At 38.6% G+C, this 12,184-nt stretch overlaps 1 protein-coding gene across 1 annotated transcript in view; it reads right to left on the bottom strand.

Moving 5' to 3' along the window:
* Positions 1-7,193: 7,193 nt before the first annotated feature.
* Positions 7,194-12,184, bottom strand: part of LOC134538734 (protein wingless) — a 130,951-nt gene continuing 125,960 nt past the window's right edge. Inside the window, exon 4 of the mRNA XM_063380194.1 lies at positions 7,194-7,700. Coding sequence (XP_063236264.1) covers positions 7,194-7,700 — 507 coding nt within the window. The remainder of the gene's footprint in view (positions 7,701-12,184) is intronic.

The following is a 12,184-nucleotide window of genomic DNA, read 5'->3' on the forward strand; positions in this document are numbered from 1 at the left end:
AGATTTATAAGCGAAAAATGCCTGCCCCTAAGAGAAGTGAATCAGGTAACAAGGATAAAAATGTTCCTCGCTAAGAAATAAACCAATGGGAAAACAAAACATGTGTTTAACACGCCTATGACATTCTACCCTGAGGCCAAACGAATTTCCGTGTATCTACCCATGATGCGCGACAGACACGGTAAACACGACTGTGGAAGCCGACTGACAAGTCACAACTTGACTTCACACTGACCATCTCAACGTATCAGGCTAACGGGCTTATTACTTCACATAGCTGTAACGTCTGCAGTTGCCGCTATGAAAATTAATTCACTGTATTTGTTTGGTTACATCTCGTTATTGTGTTTTATTTTATTTAACTTAAATGAAAAATCTCAAACAATTAACTATAAATATTAAATGCTTTAGCTATACACTTTATTAAGTTAAGGTTATCCTCTTTTCATTATTCTTTTGACATTAAATCAAGGTTGCGTGTATAACTTCAAAAATCGAATAAAAAATTCAAACAAATACAGCATAGAGACTATAAACACTCTTCGTGCATACATTTTTATTACAAGGAAACTGTTTCAAGGGAAAAAAAATCTTGCCATCATCTCACATATTTTATTAAATATTTTTGACACACTCCAACATTACAATCCTGTACACATTTTGTATCACGTTAAAATAAATAGCATTAAAAGAATAAAGATGTACATATACATTTTTCAAATATAAGTATAATTAGTTTAATTACAATCAGTACTGATGCGAGTTGTTACATATTTACATTATTTACAAATAATTACTTTTATTTTGTAAGTAATGCAAAAGAATTTTCTTCCTATGCTTCCAATGCTTTGACTAGCGACAATTAATACGCTTTGGTTGCACAAGCAGGAAAATTTAGATAGACTTGTGTAAAAATACGGAAAGTTTGAGAAATAATAAAGATACAACATATCTGATCCACTTGTTTATTGAGATTGACATGAAATTCCTTTTTAACTTAAGAATGTAGGAAAATATTATGCACATAAACATACTCAAAACGAATATTATACTTAATATTTTCATGCCTATAATAACGTCAAAAGAGGATAATTGAAAAAGCACACACATTTAGGTATACATTACTGTTATTCCCTTGAGATATAAATTCTAGGCTTTTTATACAAATATATTTCTTGAAAAAATTTTCAATTATATTTTTTTAACCAAATTTTAATAATATATTCAAGGAATTACGAATTTGATTAATTTTTTTTAATGATTCTTGCAATGGGGAGATTAATTAAAATTCATTATTTTGAAAAATAACTTATTTTTCTTGTTATCCTTTTTTTAGTATTGATCTCTGGTATCCATTTTGACCATTTTGAAATGACATCCGGGGTAAACCAGCACTGTATTTTGTCCAATAGTTTTTAACACCTACATTTTTGAACCTAACACGTCAAAAGTTGTACTTATACATATAACTATACTCTGTTCAAATACGTACAAATTTTACAAATTAAAGATCAAATACACTGTTCAATATTTTCACCTTGAATTTACGAAGAACGCTGGTTACAAATTATCCAGGATCTTCGTAAATTTACGTCTTTCTTCATAAATTTACGGACACTATGTTCACGTACTTTAAATATGAATCCAAACGATTTTTTTTGGTATGTTAACAGAAAATTTAAAAAAAATTGTTAAGTCCACAAAATTTTCACATTTATTTTGTCAATGCTTGTGTTTACCTTTGTTTAAAACGAAAAATATTATTCGGGTGTTTCTACGAAAATACAGTTATTTGAAATTATTAAGAACTAAGTGTTTCTTCAAGTTAAATTCTTCGTTGAAACGTCCATAAATTTTTCGTTATTTCTAACAGTGTACTTATAGAAAGCAAATAATTTGAGATTTTCACTTAAAAACTGAAACAGATGTTGATACTTTGAATTCTTACTCAATTTTTAATTTCTCTTTCATATCATACTTTAGTAATAAAATTCTACTTACTAACAGCCATAAAAATGCATGAATTTAACAAGACGAAAAGTTAGTAACTAAAAATGTTTCCTACTAAAAAGCATGTATAAACAGTGGTACCATTAAAAAAAAATATAATAATACTCAGTCTTTCATATAACATTACAATATGAATGTCCAAATTGGTGTGAGATTTGATTAACATTATTCTGGGGAAAGTAGGAAACCTAAAAAAATTCATATCATTAACAAACATGTCTCACATGGTTTAGCCCATTTTTTTGTGAAAACCTTTAGGCTTATAAAAATCAGTTGAAGACGTTCTTTCACTAAACGGAAGTGAAGTCAATGGTGCCAACTTGAGTGGCACGAAATAGTTGGTGAAGGGTTAGTGACATCAAAACCGTTTAAAGGCTCTCAAGGATGTCCACATTATCAGAGGAACGATAGCGTAAATAAATTGTTTATCCTCCAAAACCTGAACTCACTTTTTCCTAACAAAGTGACTCTTCAAAACTTGCAGCTTGATGGCACGCACCTCGGACGGTTACTAAACGTCACTTCGCATATAGTGACTTTAAGTACCATGTGAGTTCGCTCCGTTCGTTCACGTATGTAAGAAACACAGTGTGAATTTTAGTGTAGAGAGCGCACCTAGGCTGAGCAGTAAAAAAGATCATTTTAGCCCAGCATCGTCATGATACGACACGCAGTAGTTGTTAGATCTTGTAGCTCCAAGCACGAGGATTTATCAGATTCTCGGCGTAGCAAAGTAGACTTGAAGAACAAATACATTTGTCCAAAGACGGTGATTGGCTTACAGTGCTCATGACAGTCCCTGTACGTACCTGAGCTGGTACCAAACTTAAGTGGAAGAACAGATCAAACAGACATTCGAAGATGAGCAGAGATCGGAAAAATTCACAGATTCATTTCGTGTTGTGCTGCACATCAATTCTGTGATTGACTGAGAGTGTAGCTGAAGGACTCTGAGCCAATAAAATATCTTCAGCCAAAGAAGTATCGATCACAATCATCGTAGTTTACAGGACTTGTCAGTCAGTAGCCAATGAGCAGGTGGCATTAACCAGAGTATGTTGGGGATAGTGGAGTACATCCTAGAGGTCATTGGAAACAGCGAATCCTTTCATTCCCTAAATATGAGAATTTTAAAATTCGTGTTATTTTTCGGCCCCAAGCTAGGCTACAAACGCGTGTGTCTAATCCAGTCAACCCATTGGCTGCAAGCTACACATTTCACATTCTCACCGAGTTGCACGTGAAAAATGTCTAAAAATGCTATTTCCGGTCGAACAATGAGTTCTGCCAAGTTTCCACCAGGGGATCTGATTTCATGAAGGGTTCTTTTTCTTTGGCTTTTAGGCATCCAGGACGTATCAAATAACTCTTGATTCAGTGGCCAGGATCATTTGCAAGTACAAACTATTACAATCTTTAGTGTCAAATAATAACTAAAAATTTCCTGGTTTGTAGAAACTGGCATAGATCAAACCCACCTATAAACACTTGATAATTCCTACAATAGTTGAGCCTTAAATAAAAATAAGATCTTGAAAACACCTTGACTTTGATTAAAGATTTTTTTAAATGTTACACGAGTTTCAATGTACGTATGTATATGTGGGGTTGCTTTAACCACTATGAGGGACCTCACATTCCTAAGTGTACTCGGGCATATGTCACCAACTAATTGGCTGCTGTCTCGTGAGACGTCTTAAAGTAGTAGCCTGCAATTTATTACTGAGTTTGTTGAGTGTTCCCCACCGACCCAGAGTCCTCCAGATGAAATGTAAGCCAATAGCAGAATCATTTGAATTGTAGCCTATCGCGAATTGAATCCGCCGGTCTCTGTGTATAGGTATAGTGTATGGACTGAAAAATTCGCGGGTTCACTGACCTCTAGCATAGACTCAACAGTCCTCTACACATCCGGGCAAATGGCACATGTTCATTTGGTTACCAAATTGTGCCACGTCTCAACCGGGTATAAACCTGTGATGCGTCACTTCTTCGGTTGAGCCTTTCTCGGTGTCCCAGAGTCATACACGCAGAATGTAAGCAAATGGCATAAGCAGCGCGATATTTCTTTGTGATCAACCCTATCCTAGTCAATGTCATTAGCAGACACTATGAGATCTCGCCGGTGAACTGTCGGCTAGGCTTGAAAACGATGTGCTTTTGACGTGTGACATCTAGCTCTTTGTAAACAGCATTTGGTGGGAGTAATTTCACGAATGCGACGGAAGTTAATGAACGAAAATGTGTAACCACGGTGCTGGCATTTTTGGCGGATGGCTAGAGATACGGAAATTGCGCGCATTCATTTAGTCGCAAGTTAGAATGCAAACCTTCTCACTCTCGCACTGTGTTCATGATTGGACAGCAGTTATTTGGACACGCCCCTCTACGACCGTGAGCCAACGAGTCCCAGCTACGAGAGAAGTAAGCGAATCAGCTAGTGCCAATTAACAAGGATAAAACTGTTCTCACTAAGAAATCAACTAATGGATAAGCAAACATCGGTTTAACACACCTATGACTTTGAATTCTACCCTGAGGCCACACGAATTCGCGAAATTTCCGGGTCTCTACTGATGACACGAACAATACTAAAAGGAAACCTTAAAGTATAAACTGTTTAACGAATTTCCTTGGTTGAAAATCCGGTGTTTAATTTTTTTTTTTTTTTCAATTTTTTTCTCGCTTTTGTCATACATGTAGTTTACAGTTTCGCTTTGCGTATCGAATGATTCGATTGTCAAGTAGCTGCTCTGGTAGCGAATTCTAGGGGCGGTTGTGAAAACTACGTATGATTCACGTAAAGAAAATCAGTTGATGAATCCATTTACTTATACTTAAGATTCTCAGCATTATTTTTAAAAATTCTACCATGTATTTTGTGTCCGCGTTTCTTATTATATGTGTATCTGAAAATAATTTTAGATTTTACACATCTCTGGCGAGTACTGAAATATTCACTCACATTTTTTATTGTTATTATTATTTCGACCTTTAAACCATTTGTTTATGTGCTCTTTTCCTCTGGCTCTTTACCTTGGAGTTTTACAAGTGATATCATTGGAAAATAATTTCCAAGGATTTTCCTTGTAAAAATTACAACAAAAAATTTCCATGCATGAACCTGATATGAACCCAGCCAACCACGAAACACACATTGCAATATATATATTTTTGTACTTTCTAGAAAGAAAATTCTTGGAAACCCAGTTGCAAACGATATCACTTGTAAAATGGCAAGGCAAAGCTTTGCAAAATTACAAATGGTACAAAACTCTGCCTTGCAATTTTTACATGTGATATTCTTTGGCAACTGAGTTTCCAAAGACTGCCCTTGTTTAACACTGTAGGCAACGCTACAAAGGTTTTACACACAACTGGTTTAAAAATATTTTCGCTCATAACACATGGCCCCAGTGATAGGTCGTGTAAACGTTTTGTTATAATTACGTTGAAAGAAGTCAGGAGTTCCAATTTGTACCACGGATGGGAAGACATTCTGTGTATGGTCACGCCGCGCCGTCCGGCTGAATGAGGCACACCCGCACTTATAGACAGTCCTCTTGGTCAGGCGCTGTTCTACACCATCATGGGTCTCAGGACGCTACGCTGTGGTGCCCTAACATTACACGGTGTATTTACCAACAGACTACACTTCAAACTCATTTACGTGTTCTGTCTTACCGTCAAATCTGCACCACTGGTAGTTTGCCACAACTCGGAAAACCTCACCCCAGTGGCGAACCCATACAGTTCCCCACAACAATTTCAAGATCATCATTATAATTAATATGATAATGGTTTCGTTATAAACTTTTGGCAGAATTCACTTGTTTATTTTAAAAATCTTAAAATATTTATGAAATCATTATTAGTTATTAAAATAACTATTCAGTTATTCCTATTTTATTTTCTTCATTTTCCAAACCAAACAGAATATGGAGTTCTTTAAAATTTTACTAAAGTAAAATTTATGTATTGTAAGATTTTTTTTTAATAATGGAGTTTATATGAACTTTTGTGTATTGGGGCGAGCCTGTACTGAACGAGAAAATACATCTCGCAAAAGTACGCTGATTTTATTTGAAATCATATTTACTAAATAAAGTTACGTACACAAATAGCATTAGAGACACATATCTTATTGTCTTTATTTTTATTTTTATAAAATCTGCTAACCAGGAGTCAAAAACCGTTAAACAGTATTTTTTTTAAAGAAGTGTTGCAGCTAAGAACTAATTTCTTCTGTACTTATTAAATATTTTTCTCTGTTAGCTAATCAGATACCTAAATGGAAGCTACGTTTTAAAAATATTTGTCTTTCTGTGCAAAATGATTTTGCTCAAACACTGCAAACTTGAAAACAACATATTTTATTTTAATTTTACCCTATGATAATTTAGTCTTGAATTTATTGTTACGTCAAAATTGCTTCCGAAGGTATGATGGTAATTATATTGCACCAAAATCTAAAAGAAAGTATCTAAACATTATTATATCAAATTTTCTATTGGTCTTGCGGTTTTGGTAGTCCTGTATCTTACAAGTATGTGAGAAGTCCAGCCCGGTGGTCAAATACACCGCGAGATGTGAGTATTTGCACTCGTCCTAAGAGACCCTGCCGTTTAGAGGTTACCTCACCTCTGGGATGGCCTCAGCAGCCCCTGCACTTGCTCGGGAAATGGCAAACTGCTGACTGGCTGCCACTTTTGCGAGACGCAGTCATCCTCTCCGAAACCCTAACCACAAGAAATTTCGCTCTCCGGAAAGCAACATTAAATGTTTTGGTCTCGAGACCTTCTAGGACGCGTCAAGCTAACAACCACGGTCCAAATAATCAACGAGCGCGTTGTGTTTTGAGGGTCGTCTGGTAGTAAATGGTCAGGCCTCGAACCATCGTTACTTCGGGGTGGGGGGACAAAATAAGTACGAACCCAGTTTGGTATGACACTCAGGTGATCACAGTCATGTGTGAACTGTATTCTTCGTCCTAAATAGTTCGCTCTTCATCTCACAGAATTGCTGGTCCCAAGGTCACTAATGGTAACACACTTTACCATTTCGCGCTGATCATCGAACATCTGTGCATTCCTTCGTCTTGTGCCTGAGGAAGCCAGCGGTGAAGATGCGGAGGGAGTTGATGGCGAGCAATGGACGGAGCACGGAGGCACTAGGAGCACGGCTCACAAGCACGTGTGCACGGTCTTTTTGGTGCGGCAGAGCTTGCACTTGACCTCGCAGCACCAGTGGAAGGTGCACGCGCACCTCTCGACGACCACCACCTCCTGGGTGCGGTGCCCCCGGCCGCAGCACATGAGGTCGCAGCCGTCCACGCCGATTGACGTGTCGTTGCAGCGCCGGCCGTGCGTGCCCTGGATGCCGAGGCGGGGGTTCCGCTCGCAGAACCCGGGTGAGGCCTCCAGGTACACAAGGTCCTTCACCCCCGGGGGCTTGTGGTCCGGGTTGTACGGCTGCAGCTGGAAGCTGTACCTCTTCCGCTTGCCCCCGCCGGGCTGGCCGCGCAGGCTGCCGGCGTTGCTGACCATCACGAGCGAGGCGGCGTCGAAGCGGTCCTTGAGGTTGTCGCCCACCAGCCGGAAGCTCGGCAGACGCATCCAGCACGTCTTGACAGTGCACGAGCCGGACATGCCGTGGCACTTGCACTCCTGCCTCATGTTGGAGGACACGTGCTGGAACAGGAGCACCGCACACCTTCTCACCTCTCGTGCTACAGACACACCCTCCATATGTAATCTTACTTCTCATGCTACAAACAAGAGCTGAAACAGGAGCACCACACACCTTCTCACTTCTCGTACTACAGACAAGTGCTGAAACAGACCCTCTACATGTGATTTTACTTCTCATGCTACAAACAAGAGCTGAAACAGGAGCACCACACACCTTCTCACCTCTCGTACTGCGGATGACTTTCCACATGTAATCTTACTTCTCATGCTACAAACAAGTGCTGGAACAGGAGCACCGCACACTTTCTCACCTCTCGAACTGCAGACAGACCCTCCACACGTGATCTTACTTCTCATGCTACAAACAAGTGCTGAAACAGGAGCACCGCACACCTTCTCACGTCTCGTACTGCGGATGACCCTCCACATGTAATCTTACTTCTCATGCTACAAACAAGTGCTGGAACAGGAGCACCGCTCACCTTCTCACCTCTCGTACTGCGAATGACCCTCCACATGTAATCTTACTTCTCATGCTACAAACAAGTGCTGGAACAGGAGCACCGCACACCTTCTCACCTCTCGTACTGCGGATGACCCTCCACATGTAATCTTACTTCTCATGCTACAAACAAGTGCTGGAACAGGAGCACCGCACACCTTCTCACCTCTCGCACTGCGGATGACCCTCCACATGTAATCTTACTTCTCATGCTACAAACAAGTGCTGGAACAGGAGCACCGCACACCTTCTCACCTCTCGAACTGCAGACAGACCCTCCACACGTGATCTTACTTATCATGCTACAAACAAGAGCTGAAACAGGAGCACCACACACCTTCTCACTTCTCGTACTACAGACAAGTGCTGAAACAGACCCTCTACATGTGATTTTACTTATCATGCTACAAACAAGAGCTGAAACAGGAGCACCACACACCTCACTTATCGTACTACAGACAAGTGCTGAAACAGACCCTCCACATGTATTCTTACTTATCATGCTAGAAACAAGTGCTGAAACAGAAGGACCACACGTCATATTACTTCTAGTATGTACTACTTCTTAGGCAAAAACCATGCCACCAAAATATCAGGCAATTTAAAGATTTGGAGGAGGAAGATGTGTTTGCATGATTCACTTAACAAAGATTTATGGTTCCACGATCATTGACTTTGCTTTTTTTTTAAATTATCTTACAAGAATTATTTTGATTATTATCCTTAATTTCCAAACAAAATAAGTTTACATCACAAACTGCTTCTCCCTTTCATAACCATGATTATCCTGTTCACTACGGAACATAGATTTCGGTAGTCAAGATGCGTCGTTGTTTCTTCTAAGATACAGTTTATCTGTAACTTCGAATAAATCTTCTTTTATTTAAGGTCCACATTTTAGTTTTAAATTCCGTAAATACTGTGATATCTAACAGAGTTTTTGAGGATTGGAAATCTCGTATTTTTAATGACCTACTGCTAAGTTATCTCGAGCTTTAGGCGGGCTTCAAAGAAAATCTCCGCAGGTCAATCAGATTGAGCAACACTGCAATTCTTCTCAAGTAAAGACCATGAAAACATGTTTTTTTTCTTCGTTTTTAGGGTGATGTCCTTCAGAGGAATTCGCCTGAATATTGATTCGTCCGTTCAGTTGCTGATTTTCTCAGTATTCGTTTGGACTACTTAGGAGCGCTTATTTACAACTAAAACACGCGTAAATTTATATATTTTTTTAGATTCAAAATGACTGGACACGCAGCCGTTGTATTTCACATAAAAAATATTATTCCTTGTTGGACTTGGAACTTCTTTGTCCATGTTTGCAATGTTAGTTATTGCATGGCTCCAGGCATAATGCAAGGACTTCAATGGGCTCCTTAATTAAAAATAATAAATAAAGAGATTTCCTTGGACCGAGTATAGTATTAGCAATTAATTTATTTTGGGAACTTTTCAACTAAGTAATTTCTAAAAAATAAAACGTTTTGTTCAGTTCCGTATGATAATAACTCTGTAGTCATTCGGCTGGATTTCGACTTACGAATTCTATTTTCTGTTGTGAACAAAGTAAATAAGCATGAGTGAAGTATATGAGTATGGATTGGAAAAAAATCGCTGTTTCAATGACCTCAGGATATTCGGAGAAATATAACTTTTTCACGAGCGCGACTCCAAGAAAGGGTCGGTATGGGCGATAACCATCCCCCCTCGAATAAATTTTACTATTCATATCGGAGTGCATATTTATGTTTCCTTTAATAGTAACATACTACATTAATTCTACTAAACCAATTCCAAAGTAGGCCAAGAAAATTCCCTGCTCTATCTGGGAGTAAAAATACACAGGATGGCTCTGAGAACAGTTGTACTATAGCCCCTCCCGAAAAGCCTTCCTGGAGCCGTTCCTGCAGCTGTTCATTTATTTCCGAATCTTGCGACGTTTCAACCGGGTAAATCCTTTGATTTGACACTTCTTCGATTGAGCGTTTCTCTTTGGCATACTCCAATTAAACCAAAAACCAGTAGGAGAATCATCACAGAGGTTTATACATTTCAACTTAAGCCTCGTGAAATTAATTCGCAAAATTTACCTATGGCTAAATATGGATGTTTTCAATGTCTAATGGTATACGGCATTTGGTAGGATTAATGTCTTAAATGGAACGGAATTCGCATGTAAAGGAAATGTGTATCCATGGTGCTGCCATCTGTGGCGGATGGTGGGAACCAAAGTTACAAAGCCAAAAGGAAATTTAGTAGTATTAACGGTTTAGTGAATTTTAACAAGATTAGTATTTCAATAAATTTTCTTGTCGAAAATCTTATCTAAAACAGGAGTTTAGTAAGTTTTTAAGACTATTCACTTCTATCAGAGCCGTTTTATTATATCGTTAAAAAATTATATCTGTTAATAAAATGATTCAATAGTCAACGTAGCTGCTCCAGCAACGCATTCTAGCGGCGGGTGCGGAAACTACGTGTAATACGCGTCAATAAATGTAGCTGAAAACACAATTTGCGTATAATTTTCACACTCGGCATTATTTTAAAGAACTCTACGTTAAATTTCGTGTCCGAGTTTCGTCTTATGTGTGTATTTGCAACAAGCGAACACACTCTGATTTGCTCGTTACCTTGGTTTTGATGTTACACACCTTTGAGGAGTACTGAAAGACTCGCTGCCCTTTTTTTCCTGCGGATTAACATGTTGTTTTAAAATTTTGCTAACACTTCAAGAAGACTATCGTGAGCTTAAGTTAGAAGTAATCTAAGTATCGTACGTAGATTTGTTGCTGTTCTTCGTGATGTCGAGGTGAAAGTTTCAAACGGTGTTGCCCAGCTTGTGGAATGGACCGATTATTCTTTATTATACGTACTGTTCATATGTTAGTATAGTTCTTCTATTTTATTTCATAACTATTTACCTCAGGTCTTCTGTCTCCCCTTTAAACCACTTTGGTGCAGGTTTGTGTACAATTATTCACACGGCTATACTTATTTATCCAAATATTTTCTTTTTTTATGATCACACATATTCCAACTAATAATACAAATGTGGAAGTGTGTTTGTTGGTTTGACCTTTTTTCACGCAGAAACGAAGCAACGAATAGACATTAATTTTTTGCACAGCGATAGTTTATGGGCTGGACTACTTTTTAACCTGGAATAATGCACGGCTCCTGTAGTATATCTGGAGCATAAACCTGTGATTACCTCTCTTGCAAAAATTTGCTGAATCAAGTGCAATAAAAACAATGACTGTTTCTCTATGTCCGCCACACGGTCATATAGTAAGGTCTGGCAACTTCATATCTTTCTTGGCGTTTGGTTTAGCTCAAGCCGGCTATCGAACTAACGGCGCTAATAACTTTTTAATTTCCTCCATATATGGCGTTGCCTTGAATTTGAAACGCGCAGTCGTTTGTTACGTCCGCCACGTCTTGCCTAGGGGTTACCTGCCTTCCCACAAACTGGAGCTGAAGATTGGTGTCCCGGATTTTCTGCTGCGTAAACTTAATGCACCGAGATTGTGCAACGGTACCAGGCTGTGCATCACAAAGCTGGGGAGAAACATATTCTCACCGGAGTAGCTAAAGCGTGTTGATTAGGTACCCGCATCCCAATAATTCCCAATAATTTGCCATTACAATTTAAGAGGCTGCAATTCCTGATAATTTTAGCATTTTCCATACATTGAAAGTGGCAGGAATTCATTTGGGCACTCCGTGCTTCTCGCATGTTCAGCTCAATGTTGGATGTTGGAGAGTATCGAGTGCCTAAACTGGCGGAAAATAATAAATCATATAATGGTGACTACAGAACTATATTGCATTAAATAAAGAGAGCTAAACACTATAAATTCCGTGACTCAACCATGGCAATGAAGTCCCAAAAAAGCATTACAAATCACTATCTGGTTTTATATAATTCATTGTCCACTTTATTCATTCCCCTCCGGACACAATCCTGAAGTCCACGCAG

Source organism: Bacillus rossius, chromosome 14, assembly GCF_032445375.1.
Source record: "Bacillus rossius redtenbacheri isolate Brsri chromosome 14, Brsri_v3, whole genome shotgun sequence".
Taxonomy (NCBI): Eukaryota; Metazoa; Arthropoda; class Insecta; order Phasmatodea; family Bacillidae; genus Bacillus; species Bacillus rossius.